A 14,578-nucleotide genomic window follows, 5' to 3' on the forward strand; every position below is an offset into this window, starting at 1 on the left:
CAATATTCCAGGAAAAATGACTTTGGCCATAAAAAGGAAATAGTTGGCCTTTCCTACTTTGAAATTCAACATTGCTCTGTTGACTTCATGTCTACAGTCCATTCCCACTTCTTGGTCTGCTTCTGGATCAGCTACTGATTATCTCTGAGGGATTTAGCACAATCATTTCATATTTGGATGGCTGTCTCCTGTCCATAGAACTGATGTTAAAGTTAGGAAAGCCAAGAGAAAGTTGGGAAAGTCAGTGGTATTGTAACTTTCAAATGATATTTTAAAATTTGCTCTGAGAACTGGTAAATGTTGTCAGATATGGGTGGAAGGTTAGTGCTTATGTTATTACTAGTTTGAAATCTGGAAAGTAGAGGGTATGTTTAGTTTTATATTTGCAAATACTCATGTAATGGAAAAAATTGCTCGGGACCCTTCCCCCAGATATATCAGCTGACAAGCTTAAAAAATAAAGTCATTTGAGGAGATGGCAGTCAGCTCACATCTAGTCTACAAACTGTAAAATCAGATGAACTTGTTGAAAATACTGTTTGCTGCAAATTATTCATTCTTTTCTTGATTGATATCCAGAGGGTTTCTATCTAGCAAATGAAAATAGTGCTACATCTTTAATCTCTAGTTGTTCCCATGGAGAAAGCAGACAAAATTAACTCCCTACTCAAGCTCAAGAGTAAACGAAAATTGAGGACAATATTAAAAAATATATTTTGTTCAAATTTTCTGTTTTATTTTTCATATGTAAGGCACATAGCCATATTTTATCTTTTTCTTGGATGTTTGAATTTTTCACGTTTGTCCTAATTCTCATATGCCAGCTTTCTACCATTTTTCCTCTGGGAAATTCAGAAGGAAACAGTGTTGAATGCGACTCTGAGAAGTAATATAGTCTAAGCTTCGGTCCTAAGATAAGATCAGCTTTACCTGTCTTAACTCCTTCTAATGATGGAAACCCTTCCTGTGTAATCTACTGCAATGCTTCCCTGTCCTTATCAGAAAATATTCCTAGTATCTAATCTAACATGTAACTTCATTTTTTCTCTTACTAATCTCTCAGCCCATTATTTTTTGTTCTGTGTATCCCAGCCATTTGGAACGGGGATTTTTCTCTTTGAAGTGCCTTTTACACACCTGCGGATATACACTGTGCCATTTCTACCTTTTTAAGGCTTTACTTTGGGTTATGCACCCAGGTGGTTCACAGCTTCCTTGCAGATAGATCATTTGCAAAACTTACTACTTTCTAGCACGTTGGCAGCAAGTCATGGACTCGAGGTATAGCAAGATGAAGTAAGCTAAACTTAGCACTAGCTCGCATCAGTCCTACCAGTATTTCATCAAGACTTCGCTTCCCTGCCTTGCTTATGAGAATGTTGTGTGAGCTGGTGCCAAAGGCTTGTCTAAATCTACTGCTTCTCCCCAAGCTAGGAAGACTGTTGGCCTGACAGGGAAAGAAATGAAGTTTGTTCAACATGTTTGTTCTTCACAAGCTCATGTCTATCCCTCATCCAGTGGTTTTCTTCCAGGAGTTTAGGAGTTGTCTGATGATTTTTTCTAGGAATTTTTTATAAATTGTTTGTATTGTAATTCTTCTATGAACAACAATCCCAAAAAGGGGAATCGAACATCGTGTTTTTGCCTTCTCTAGATCTTCTTAAGTAATTTCCCTCTGTTGGTGAGTGGATGAATGTTTCCTTCCTTTCACGTGTACCAAGGGTCCTCCAGGTTTTCCAAGGCATCTAAGTGAATTCATAGTTATCCATTGCTTGTCAATCCCCATTGCTCCTCTAGGGCATAAGCAAGGGACTAGCGATTTTTCAAAACGTGTATGAAGTAAGAAAAGTATTCCAAAAAGAAGAAAACTTTCTTTTGATGAAAGACATCATAAAGCTTTATATAGATTATTGAAAAGACTGAAAAGAATATATCTAATATCATCACAGGTGAAAAGAACAGTTATTAAGGTATTTTTTATTATCCTTGAGAAGGATACATGAATCAGTGGAAACTGAATGCAGGTAATTTTCAACAATAAGATAGGTAGAACTTCTTTGAACAGTAACAGGGATTAACCATTGCAGCAAACGCTGGGTGACTGATTTCCCATCTCTTGAAGCCTGCATGACTTTGTGTAGGAAATATTTTAACCTAGCAAATCATTAAATTGAATCTTGGCTAATGGAATGAAATTTCAGTGGTTTGTGATTTGTTGTTCCTGTGGATCCTGAGACATTCTAAATGCTCACTGAAATTAATAGAGCCATGGCTGCTTAGACCAGGTGGAGATCTGTTCCCTGGGGTTTTTAGAAAGGGCTTTCCTGAAAACAGATGAGAGACTTGGCAAGCTGCTCTAAAATAAAAATCCATGGGTAGCAGGCTGAAGAAGAGCCTTGACAACAAAGGGATGGGACAAGGCTGGTGGTGTCTGCAGAGCATGAGGCCCAAGTGGGACCAGAGCTGGGGGGGAGGCACAGAGGAGGAGTGTAAACACGGAGCTATGGGTTATGCAGGGAGGAGTGAGCTCCGAAGAAATGGGCAATGTGTCTTGGTTTGGCAACATATTTCCACCAGTGCTGTTTTATTTTCTTTAGCACTGATGACGATTTTGTCAGCTACATGACACCCAGCACACTAGGCCCGCCGGTTCTCCTGCAGCTCTGGCATTTGCTGCTCTGCTTCAGCAGAATCCCTTCACACAGCTCTAGAACCATAGAATCATAGAACAGTTTTGGCTGGAAGAGACCTTCAAAATCATTGAGTCCAACCTTTGTCCTAGCCCTATCAACCCCACTAAACCATGTCCCTCAGCACAACATCTACCCATCTCTTAAACACCTCCAGGGATGGTGACTCAACCACCTCCCTGGGCAGCCTGTTCCAATGCCTGACAGCCCTTTCAGGAAGGAAATTCTTCCTAATATTCAACCTGAACCTCCCCTGGCACAACTTAAGGCCATTTCCTCTTGTCCTAACACTTGCTACTAGGGAGAATAGACCAGCTCCTGCCTCGCTACAACCTCCTTTCAGGCATTTGTAGAGAGCGATGAGGTCTCCCTTCAGTCTCCTCCAGGCTAAACAGCCCCAGATCCCTCAGCTGTTCCCCGTATGACACATGCTCCAAATCCTTTACTAGCTTGATAGCCTGCCTCTGTATCCTCTCCAGCACCTCAATGTCCCTCTTGCAGTGAAGGTCCCCAAAGAAGACAGCTCTGTCCCCATGCTATCCTCCCCCTGTTCCTCTGCACACCTGGAGACTTTCCCAAGATCCTGCTCAGTGAGGTGCATGACAAAAGTCCTGTAAGCACCGAACACTCCAGCCAAAGTACTGCTGTATTTTAATGTATAAAACCACAAAGGATCAAAATATCGTTTGTAGAGCTAAAAGGAAATGAGGTTTTGCTGGAAAGTAATACATGTTTATTAACACTTTTTCAATCTATTGCAATGCCTGTAACAAACATCACAGCCACAGAGATAAGTTTGGTGATTAAAGAATGACTAACAGCACCTGCCTGACTAACTGCACTGCTTTGCTTAACCAGGAAGAAATATATATATGCAATATCCCACAGGTACTTGAAAAGGGTTCAATTTAAACCAATTAATAAAATAGCCTGTTTGGACAAAAAATAATTGTTCTCTGAGAATACGTGAATTCAACACTGCTAGAAAATCCCTGCCATCTGACGTAGAAGGATTTATAGGTTTAGTGGAAATTGCTTTCCCCACTGTCCAGATTAAATACTGCAGGATGATTTTTTGTATGAGTAAACATCCTTCCAATAACGATCTGACCGATAATGTCTTAAAAAGAGGAATAGGATCTACATTTTGGTTTTCTTCTTCTTGTATGGACTATTTCTGGATACAGAACCTTCAGGTAACATGTTGACTGTCCATAAAATGCATTTTAGCATCTTCCTCCTGTTGTGGGGATGGGTTTTATGCACTGAATGCAGAGTCCACCGACAAGGAAAAGAAATACATGAGGTATACAAAAAAGGCAGGTGAGTCTAATTTTTTTACATTCCAATAGCTACAGTTTGGACAAATGTTTCAGCTGAAGATATAATAACTAACAGATAATTACAGTTTGAATTTGCAGATTGCGATCTCTCAGTTAAAAATATTTCCTGTTGCTGTTTTTGCCAATGAATAAGTTTTAATGCATTTTCTACAGTGAGAATCATTGTTCCCTCCAAAAAATGTGTTTGTGAGGTATTTTGAAGTTTGAAAGGATGAAAAAAGAAGTATATGCTTATATTTATTGTGGTTTAAATGTGGTAAAGTATTTAAAAGAAAGTGGAGAGGAAATTTAGGTCCATGAGGATTGTTGCATTCACTGAAGATTAGAATGACTTGAGATATAAAATTAAAATATTATGAATTTATTTTATTATTCCTATACCATTTGTTTTATAGAGCTTTTAAGGAAAAAAAAAAGGTCTCTGCAAATCTGAAGACTACAGTCAGTTATCAGAGGAAACAGAAAGACCATTCAGTGTACTGAAGTAACATATTTAAAATTATTTCAAATATTGTCAGCTCTTTCTCTCTCTCTCTCTCTCAAAAAAAAAAAAACAACCAACCCTATGTGATATTTTCTCCCACTATCTTGTAGACAGCCATTTTAGGATATTTTGCATTGAGGAAGGTTTTTTTCTGCTAAAACTGAGTTCTAGTTACTTATATTCTGTTCTGGGAATATTTGGAACTTTGCATGAGGATTTCTTATACTCAGTCACAAAACAAGATATATCTGGGGAAAAATCCTTTAGGATTTTCTTTTTTTTTTTGAGAATATAGTTGACATATTCAGTTTTCTGTTCACATGTTGTGCACTTCTGCTTGTGACAGAATGAACCTATGTTTCTGCTTTGCTATAGTCACTATTTCTGTTCTGTAATGACTCCATATCACCATTAATACCGTCTATGGGAATGAGAATGCAGGAATGTCACAGGCCTGAGGATTTCAGAGTACTCCTATTAGCCATTAGGATAAATGACAGAAAGGTGGAAGGGATGAAAAGTGCCATGCCCTTTGTTTTTCCTTTAGTGCCTTTTAACAAGTCAGGGCTATGTTACAGAGTGGCTGCAGTGTCCCGGCTGGCACTTGGGGGTCCATCAGCCATTTTATTCATAAGAAATGACTTTAACAGTGACGCCACCTTTGTGGAGGTATAACCAGCAAAATGGATGCAGCGGCTCTGTTCATACTTGGCCCCCAGGGAACGCGTTACCAGAGACGGTATGGATGCAAGACAGCCACAAACCCTCTATTTTTGTTAAGGCTTCATGACAACGGCAGTGGAGGTGATGTGCTGCCTGTAGCCAAATAAAGAGGTGGGAAGTGAGGTACCACCGTTTGAGCTGAAAAGCATCCAGCAGAGAGGAATGCGTACACACAGCCATGTTCTTGTTTAGCATCTTTAACGAAAACTCCCATTGCACCGAACGCTCAGCAGTGTCAGTGCGATTAAGTGGCGGTTTAGCAAATCACAGCAGCAGAGTGTTGAAAATATGTAGAAATGGAGAAGAAATACCTACTCAGTTCATACAGAAGCTGCCTCTTTACTCGTGTTTTGTATATTCAGCATAACTGTGCCGGGAGAAAACCGTCAGAAAGCCCTGAGGTGTCATGGCTCTGAGGAGCTGGGCCCACCACTCTCCTGGTGTGCCCACGCTGGCCTGGGAAGTCATTTCTGGCCTATTTCTGTCTCAGTAGAGCAGTACTGACACTGAGGGAGGGCTGATGGGGAGAGAGGAGCACAGCTGGCATGTGACCGTAGGGTTGTCTGTCAGCAGCGTGGTGCCCAGTAGAGTACTCACTTTCCCTTGTGACGGGATAGGCCATGAGAGATGAATGCTTTTAACATCCTTGTAATTTGTAAGGTAAAAAAAAAAGGACGGTTATTGTCATTCTTCCAATTTCCTACTAAACACAAACAACAAAGCCTTATGTATGAATTATACACTGAACCTCTGATTTATGATAATTGCCTTCAGTGTTGTCAAGTAGGATGTTCAACTAGGGTGGCAAGTATTTTTAAACTTTGGCTTCCACCCATTTGCTCCTGTTCTATGCTAGCTTGTCTATTCTCCATCCAGGTATTTGTAGGTGGATCAATCCTCCTTTTCATCTTCGCTTAGATATATTCAGAAGATTAAGCTTCTTATATTTCTCAGTGTAGGATGTTTCCTAAGCTTTGACTCTGACATTTGCTTGTTTTCCTCTGTACCTTCACTGCTTTTTCAGGACTGATATCAGGACTGGGTGTAGTATTTGTACAGTCTTCCTGTAGATTCTGCAAACAGAATTACTCCCTTTGACCTCCTGGGGTTGTGGTCGTGGTCTCCTTTGCAGCTCTACAGTGGGAGCTCATGTTTGCCCAACATGACCAGGCATCTGCATATGGCAGAACAACTTGCCTTAGAGGTACAGCTGGTTCCTCTTTGCCCTCATGTGTAGGTCCCTATACATTAAGATACTGATCATACAAGACAGTTTTGAAGTAGACAAGATTCCTTTGCATTTCAGTCAGTGTCAATGCCTTTTTCCATCCCAGAATTAGAACCTGGGGAGAAAAGATCCCCTCCCTTCAGCACTCAGCCCTGCATATCCCTTATGCAGAAGAAGAAGTTATAGCAACTGACTTTGTTACTCCTCTCTGGCCACTGCCATGTCTTGCTCTTCATGAGGCCTGTCATAAGGACCACAATGTAAAACCATCCCTTCACTGCAGCCTTTACCTCCTGAAAAAAGCTACAGGCCATAGTGGAGATTGATGGGGGAAATTTATCTGAAGTGGAAAAGGCTGGCTCCACACCACCACAGGATGCTCAGAGTGGCTTTATTTGCACCTATGGCCTCCCTGGTGTCCCGAAGCCCTTTAGGGGCCCAAGACCATCTGCTTGCTAGACTGCCAGGGCTCAGCGCCAGCCATTGGTGTTGGCAGGTGGTGCAGGCACCTGGTCTTGAGACCTACCACCTTGGGTGTGCTGCCAGCATCCCGCTGGTCCTGGCAGACATGTTCTGCTTTGCTTCTGGTTCTCATAGCGCAGCTGATGGAGGAAACACAAGCTTTTAGCTTGTTTATTTGAATGGTGCTGTTCTGCAAGTGTTATTTTCTTCCAAGGATATTCACTTGCTCTGAAGTCTGCTTTCAAACTAAAACTCGTCATTTGCTCTGCAGTTTTCAGTCCCAGAACTTGTCCTTTCACTTGCTCAAATCCAGACAAGCCCACCGCCTTTGCACTCTTGCTGATATGGTGGATGGGGTGAATCAGGGCCACAGGGCCAGATACTTTCTCTGTCACAATTTTTGGCACTGCAGGTACCCTAAGGCAGCTATTCTAGCATGAGATGCAACAGCTCTGAAGAAGGGTGGGCAGACAGGCATGGTTTTCTTCACAAGGGTTCGTGCATACACCATGATCTTTTGGGGACTGGGTTTGCATGACAGTAATTTTGCAAAAGGTCCAGAATAATTCTTTAAATAAAGCTGATGAGGCTTTGGGACACAGTGCAGAGTGTGACAAAAAAATAAAATAGACATAGGTCAAAATATGCATACAGTCACAGTGAAAGCAGCAAAGTAAATAGCTTTGTTGCGTGAGATTTATCACAGAGCCCTCCAATATTGTAATTCACTGTAAAAATGTCTATGTGCCAGTCAAAATAAGCAGTCAACTGCTTATTTTTGCTAATCTCCAGGACAAATCGTCTCAAAGGAATTTCACTTCAAAGAGCAGCAATAGAAAAATAAAACTTTTCTCACCTTACAGACCTGTTCACAGTTTGCAGTCAGCCATGTGCAAATCCTGCAGGGCTGGCAAAGGTTTTTACTCCTGTAAAACCCACGGTGCCAAAATTCCTACAGGAAGGAGTTGAGATCCGGAGCACCGACAAGAGGGCTCTCTACTGCTTTCCCAACTGCTCAGGCTCTTGGGAAGCCACCAGGTTGCACAGAGGTCACTAGAAGGATACAAAGAGTCACTAAAGGTCACAACATCCTTACATCAAGAAAAGGGCCAAAGCCCCTGTTGCTAATTAGACTTGCAGAATCTGCTAGGGAAGATGAACAATAGGAAAAAAAATGGCCTGGAGGTGAGCCCAGCTTGTTCTGCCAGAGCTAACTGCTGGGAAAAAAAGTCTCTTTTGACATTAAAATCTCCCTGGACAGCATTATAACCAGCTTTCAGACAAACGAGTCTCAGCAGAAGAGATTTAACTGTACAAGATCTACGAATCATGTTTGTTTAATCTTAGCTAGGAGACTCTCATGTTTTAAGTCATGTCCCTACCATTCACTGGCTGTGTTACAATCATTTTGCCTTACTCTGGTCTCCAAATAGCAACTCATTTTCTGCTCCTCTAGAGCTCCCTGTCCATGTTTATGTCAGTAAGAGCTATCTTTTACAGCAGTTGAACGACATCCTCTACAATAAGCCCTGGGCTTGTTATCACAGGGTCTCTCTCACAGCCAAAGATCTTTCTCTTTATGACATTTTCAGATGTTATTATGATTAGTGACACTCTTCCTAAGTGAGGCTGTCTCTTACATGTAGGGCAGCTCCTAACTTCTTGCCCTCCTAATACTTTCACTGACTTTACAAATTCATCACTAATAGGATTTCTTCCTTTACCTCCCAGCAATCCTTAAGCCATTCTCTTGTCCTGGAGTTTTGCTCTAGTATCTTATCTTCAGGATTGATCCTGAAAGCATTTATTTGCCTGACCAAAGCTTACTAATGCAAGCTGTCTTTAGATCAGATCTTCAGAGTGCACCATAAGCCTGTAAAATGCCCCTTGAAAGCATTGCCTATAGGAGCACGTTATCAGTAGCGATCCAGATCCCATGGAGCATCGAGCACCCACAGCTCCCAAGGCACTTCTTTTTGGGATCAGCAGTTTGTGTTGTGGCTTGACACCATTCACACCAGCAGTGCTGCATTGCAGGAGAGCAACGAGAAGCCCAGTGGATGCTTCAGCCCAATGCACCTGGAGCTCTCCATCTCCACTGTTGGTAACTTGCCTTTCTCTTTCCTCTTTGTGCCTCCATCTCCTCACTCCTCCTCTCTCCCCAGTTCCAGGTTCCTTCTCTTCTCCAACTTGCTACTTGTCTGATGTTGTCCCTAACTATCTCTGCCCTTCTCTTCACCTGCCTCATTTATTTGCCTCTAGGCACACCTCTCGCCCATGTCACAGAGCTCTGCCAAATTTACTCCTGTTGCTTTTAACTCTATACTATTCTGTAACTTCCTTCTCTAATCCATCAGCTGTTGCTGCTGCCTGCCTTATCTCTTCTTCCACTCTGCAGAAATCCTGTCCGACAGTGCTTATCCTCTTTATTCTGTTATACATCAACTCATTTTTCATTATTGCATTGCTACTTCTCTCATTTGCCTTTCAACCCTTATTGTTCTCTCAAATAACTTCAATCCTCCACAACAACTTTTCTTGGAAATCTTGTGGGTTTTTTTCTCACAACTCAGCCAAAAGTGTCCTCTCTCTGCTTATCATTGCAAATGATGGTGTCTTGAAATTTATATTTTCTACTTCTGTCTTTATCACCAGCCTCCTTTCCTCCTTTCTAGGACTTATTTTGGCTTTACACTTCAGATAGCTTCCTATCTTTATTCAGGTGATTCATGGCAGAACATGGTGTCTACTGGCACTTCTATAGCTATGTTCATATACCCGTGGACTGTGACACTTTCCTGGCCCACTAGCAATAAAATCTGCAGTCAGTGTTGGCACCATGAAACTTGCTCAGGATCAGCAACTTCCTATTGTCTTCCAGCCTACCATTTCTCCAATGTCTTTTATGAGCTAGTGTGAGAGGATGTAACAAGCTTTAAAATCCTACCTGCAGCTCAGCAAAAACACCCACTCAAACAACGTGACTGAAAAGCAGTTTCCTCCCTTTTGAGTATATATAAATTATTTGATCTTCTTTATTCCATGGTTGGAACCAGATCTCAGATGTCTTTCTTCTGAAAACTGCCCGGTCACTTTCCTGTTTTCAGCACTGGCAGCATTTGGTGAGAGTGAATTTCACAGTGTGATGACATGCTCTGTTTGTGTACTTCCTTTCAAATTTTTCTTCCTTGTTAAGTGTTGTGGAAATTCTTGCTCACCTTCATTATGTAACTCCTACTTTTATATCATTGCACCACATCACTTGGCTGTTGTCTCCTTTCCCACCCAGAGACCTGTCTGGAAGTCCTCCCAACCTCTGAGCTCTCTCTGTCCTCTTGCTCTGTTTTATTTTTCCCAGCTACAGGCACTGTGTGATGTGGATATGCCTTGGTGTCACTAACAGCATTGAAATACTTTTTGTTCAATTTGCTGCTCCATTCGCTTATCCTCCTCTCTGTCTTTCTGAGCATTGTGGAGGATCAAAATGATGCTTATCAAGAAATAAGCACAATGATACTGAGACCTCCTTCCTAAGCAGTAACAGTTGGAGGCCATCATTATTTTAGCATTTTTTCTGAAAGCATAAGGGAAAAAAATTAAAACCACAAAGTACAAAAAAGTACCCTTTTCTGAATTTGCTAATACTGATTTTTCTGAAGTCACTTGGCATCATGAGATTCTGCTATAGTTCTTCACTCATAGTTCTAATTTTGACAGTCTTGTACAGTTAGACATCCTCGGTAAATATTGTTGCCACTAATTATTCTTTTCTCCAAAATACGTTCTAAAACTATTGAACAAGTGATCCTATCATGGTTTTCCATGGGGCTATACCGAAAATCTTTCTTCACAGTGGAAGCTCTCTATTATTCCTCTGTTTCTTATTTTGTAACCCTTTGCACATGGGGTACTTCTTTCTGACTTGCAGATTTCTTCTCAAGTCTCTGGAAAGCCCCTGTCAACACCTTTTTGGAAACTGAGGTACACCGTGTCATTTTGGTTGCACTCATCTACAAGATCATTAACTTTTTAGAGAAATCTGTTGTATTTCTAGTACATAAGAAAAGTCAAATTGCATAATATATTTATCTGGTGTCTACTGCTGATGTTTTTCACTATCTTTATAGCAAATCTGCCTAGTGAAGCAGTCTGTAGCTTCACAGAGTTCCCTTGTAGCTCTTTTTCCAAAGAAGTGGAAAGTCATCACTTTTCACTCCTGTGATGCAAAACACAATTTAAATGCTGGTTCAAGTTTCCTACTTGGCTTTCTTCTGGGCAAAAGCCTGGCAACTCGTTACCATTCAATCCATTTACTTAAATTCTGTTTGTATTCCTGTGTCAATATGAATATTTCTTAACATTGCCCCAATGGCTGAATTGTTACAATTCTGTATTTTTTGTAATGCAGACAAATTCCTTACCTGTTGATGGTTTTGATTGCCCTTATAAAGAGTGCTTTCATTGTTGTAAGAAACTGAGACAAGTGTAGTATTGATTATTAGCTACTTATTCCCCATTCTGCATTTTTTCAATTATTTCTCTGTGCTCCATGCAGTTCTTTTTATTCTCTTTTATTGAAATTCATCTTATTGACATCAGACTTTTTCTCAAACACATTGAGGCTGCTTTGAATTCTGATCTTAGACTCCAACATGTCTGTTTCTCTTTCAAGCATGCTATTATGCATGAGTTTTATAGTTTTGTCATCTGCATTGTTATTGAAAATATTGACGAGTAGTTTCAAATCTGTGAGGTGTCATTTAATGTCTCTTGACAGCAAACTAATGGCAGTTACTCTAACCACGGTCTTTCAACCACACTCAAAGACACAGTTTCATCTCAGTCATATTTCCCTAGTTTAGTAATGAAATATGAAAAATATACTCATATCTACTTTTCTTCTGATTACACTAAGGTGGCCAATTTGTACTGTCAGAAAGGACATTAGACTAGTTTGACATCAATTATTGCAAAGATTCGCATTGAGTGATCTTTACAATCTCATTACTCTGTGAGGAATGACAGACAAATGGATAAGAAGTTTGTATGAGTTTCTTTCCAGATATCAAAACTCCAATATCCTTCTTTTGTCTCCTGCATAAAGCTAAGTTTTGTGCTCATCCTGATCTTCTCGCAGGGGCACCACCCATCTGCAAGAAGTCCTCCAGGGTACCTGCTCACATCTCAGAAAATGTAACAGCTTGCACTTCCAGTAGTACTCACAGGGAATACTCCTGGTACTGCCAGTACTTCTCCAATTTATTTAACTCTTCCCTGATTTGCACTGTGCTGACCACTGCTTATGAGTCAACTTTTCTTTGTAGGCTGGGGAAGCATGAAACCTTTCAGCATGGTCTGCATTGCCTCTTTAGCTGCTCCCCTTCCCTTCATCTGTTTCTCTTTTCCACTTAGCTGAGTCCTGGCACAATGTCTGCCTTCTCCTCTGCTGGCAGGATGGACCTCAGTCATGCTCCTTCTGCTCCTCTGACCCTTCCTTTCAACACGTATAACACAAAATCCGACAAACACACAGCCACTGGGTGCAATTTCTGCCTATATAGGGCACTTTCATTTTTGCAACATCAGGTATAGTGCCAAGACCTCCAGTGGCAGGATGTTTCTGTGAATAATTAGGGTATGCAATTTGTTTCATTTTTTTTCTTTTGTCAGTGTTTATGACCAGGCAAAGAACAAAGGAAGTGCAAAATTTAAAGTGTGTGTATTTATCTTCTGCCTCTGTGTATTTTCCATCCTGAGACCGATCTATAGTCATGTAATACTGGATTAAAAAAGGATTCTCATTAAATTTTCCGTATCACTCAAAACCAAGATGGTACAACAGGTCCAAATTTCACTGTTTCTCAGACTTTGTGATGTGAGCATTGAAAATAGCAATCTTTCCTCATTTCTTTTCACAGATTTAACCGCATATAATAGCAATGGGTCACCTTTGTTCACCATTTTTAAACCTACTGATCATAAAGACACGTGGTCCAACGTAATTGACAGCAAACAAGAGCTTGCCAAATGCCAAGATATAATACACTTAGTGATTAATTTTTCATCAGTGTTTAGTGGCTTGTTGACAGCTCACAACTTCGTAAGTCTCCCATTTTGAACACAAATTATTGGGTTTCTATCCTATCCTGACTCCTGCAGTGCATGCCTCTGGTTAAGAGCAGCTTCCTGCTCTCACAAGTTTGCTCTCTCCTCCTTCAGGTGTTGGGTGGTTTTTCTCCCCATTTAGCCACCTCATTTTTCCTCCTTCAGCAAGGAGCTTCCAGAGCACTTTCTCTGGGCTCTGGACTACCTCTCAGTCTTTCACCCAGACCTGCTGCACCCCCTGTCCACCAGCATCTCCTCAATGAGAATGTCTTCCTAATTCATTTGCAAGTCAAAGGCATGTTATGGGTGAAATTTCTGCAAACCCCTTGGCCCACAACCTCTTTCCTTCCTTTGAGACACAGCCTGGGATGTTCTTCAGCCCAGCAAGGTTCATGCATCTCCAGAAGCTGGGCAGCATCTCTGTCCCACGTCACTCTGTGGTGACAGGACTCATGCAAGACTGTCCAAGGTGTCCATGCCCCAGGAGTCAACCTCCACAATGATAAGGCACCATTTGAGCCTCATGTCTTCTCTCTGCTCCTTCTGACACCTTCCCCTCTGGCCTTACCCAGTGTTTCCCTGCCCCATCTCTGCCTGTCTAGCCTCTTTTCTCCTCAATCTCACCTAATGTATAGGCTCTGTTGCAGATCCAAGCTCTCTTAGCCTCTGTCCCATTTTTTCTCTGCAGGAACCTTTGGTTACATTTGTGTGTAAAATCCCCAGTCCCGTCGCACCTCTCCCTCATTCCCTGACCTGGCACTCCATGCCTAGTTTCTTAACATGATGCTGATGTGATATGAAGTCAAGTCATAAAACCAGTCATAAAACAAAGGGAGAAACAAAACCTAGTCAAATATGTAGGGGGCCAGTTAACTCAGTTGGTTAGAGTGTGGTGCTGATAACACCAAGGTCACAGGTTCAGTCCCTGTTTGGTCCCCATGTGTTGCTTGATGTAGTTGAGAGGCATCCCTGCCTATGACAGGGAGGTTGGATTAAATGACCTCTGAGGTCCCTTCCAGCCTGGGCCATTCTATGATTCTGTGATTTAGGCATAGGTCCTTACTAAGATATTTATGCTTCTCATGGCTCTTTAGAAGTACTAGTACACTTTTGCAATTCTCACCAAAGATTTGTCCCCTGCAGAGAGTTGAGCTGCCTCCTGGTTCTTCTGCCTCAGGAAGAATCTCGTCAGGTACAATTTTACAGGCAGACTGAGAACACAGTTCCTGCCATTGCCCTACTCAGCACGGCATGAAAGCTGTGCAGGATAGTGGGTGCAGGACAGGAGGCAACGTGCAAGGTGCCCAGCAGTGTCCATCCATGGACAGGGAGCCCAGAGATGAGCACCAGGGCACTCCTGGCAGGGACAGCATCATAGAATTAGAATTATAGAATCATAGAAAGTGTTGGGCTGGAAGGGACCTTTAAAGGTCATCTAGTGCAGCTTCCCTGCAGTGAGCAGGGACATCTTTAACTAGATCAGGTTGCTCAGAGCCCCATCAAGCCTGATCTCAGATGGAGTTTTCATCACTTTCATTACTTT

General features: G+C 41.6%; 1 protein-coding gene across 2 annotated transcripts in view; it reads left to right on the plus strand.

Annotated features, from left to right (window-relative positions):
• The first annotated feature begins 3,891 nt into the window (after positions 1–3,891).
• The window catches only part of GABRR1 (gamma-aminobutyric acid (GABA) A receptor, rho 1), a 33,303-nt gene continuing 22,616 nt past the window's right edge, over positions 3,892–14,578 (plus strand). For both annotated transcript variants that reach the window (XM_009870933.1, XM_009870934.1), the window contains exon 1: positions 3,892–4,013. In XM_009870933.1, the coding sequence (XP_009869235.1) occupies positions 3,892–4,013 (122 nt within the window). The remainder of the gene's footprint in view (positions 4,014–14,578) is intronic.

Source organism: Apaloderma vittatum, unplaced genomic scaffold (assembly GCF_000703405.1).
Source record: "Apaloderma vittatum isolate BGI_N311 unplaced genomic scaffold, ASM70340v1 scaffold15536, whole genome shotgun sequence".
In the NCBI taxonomy this organism is placed as follows: Eukaryota; Metazoa; Chordata; class Aves; order Trogoniformes; family Trogonidae; genus Apaloderma; species Apaloderma vittatum.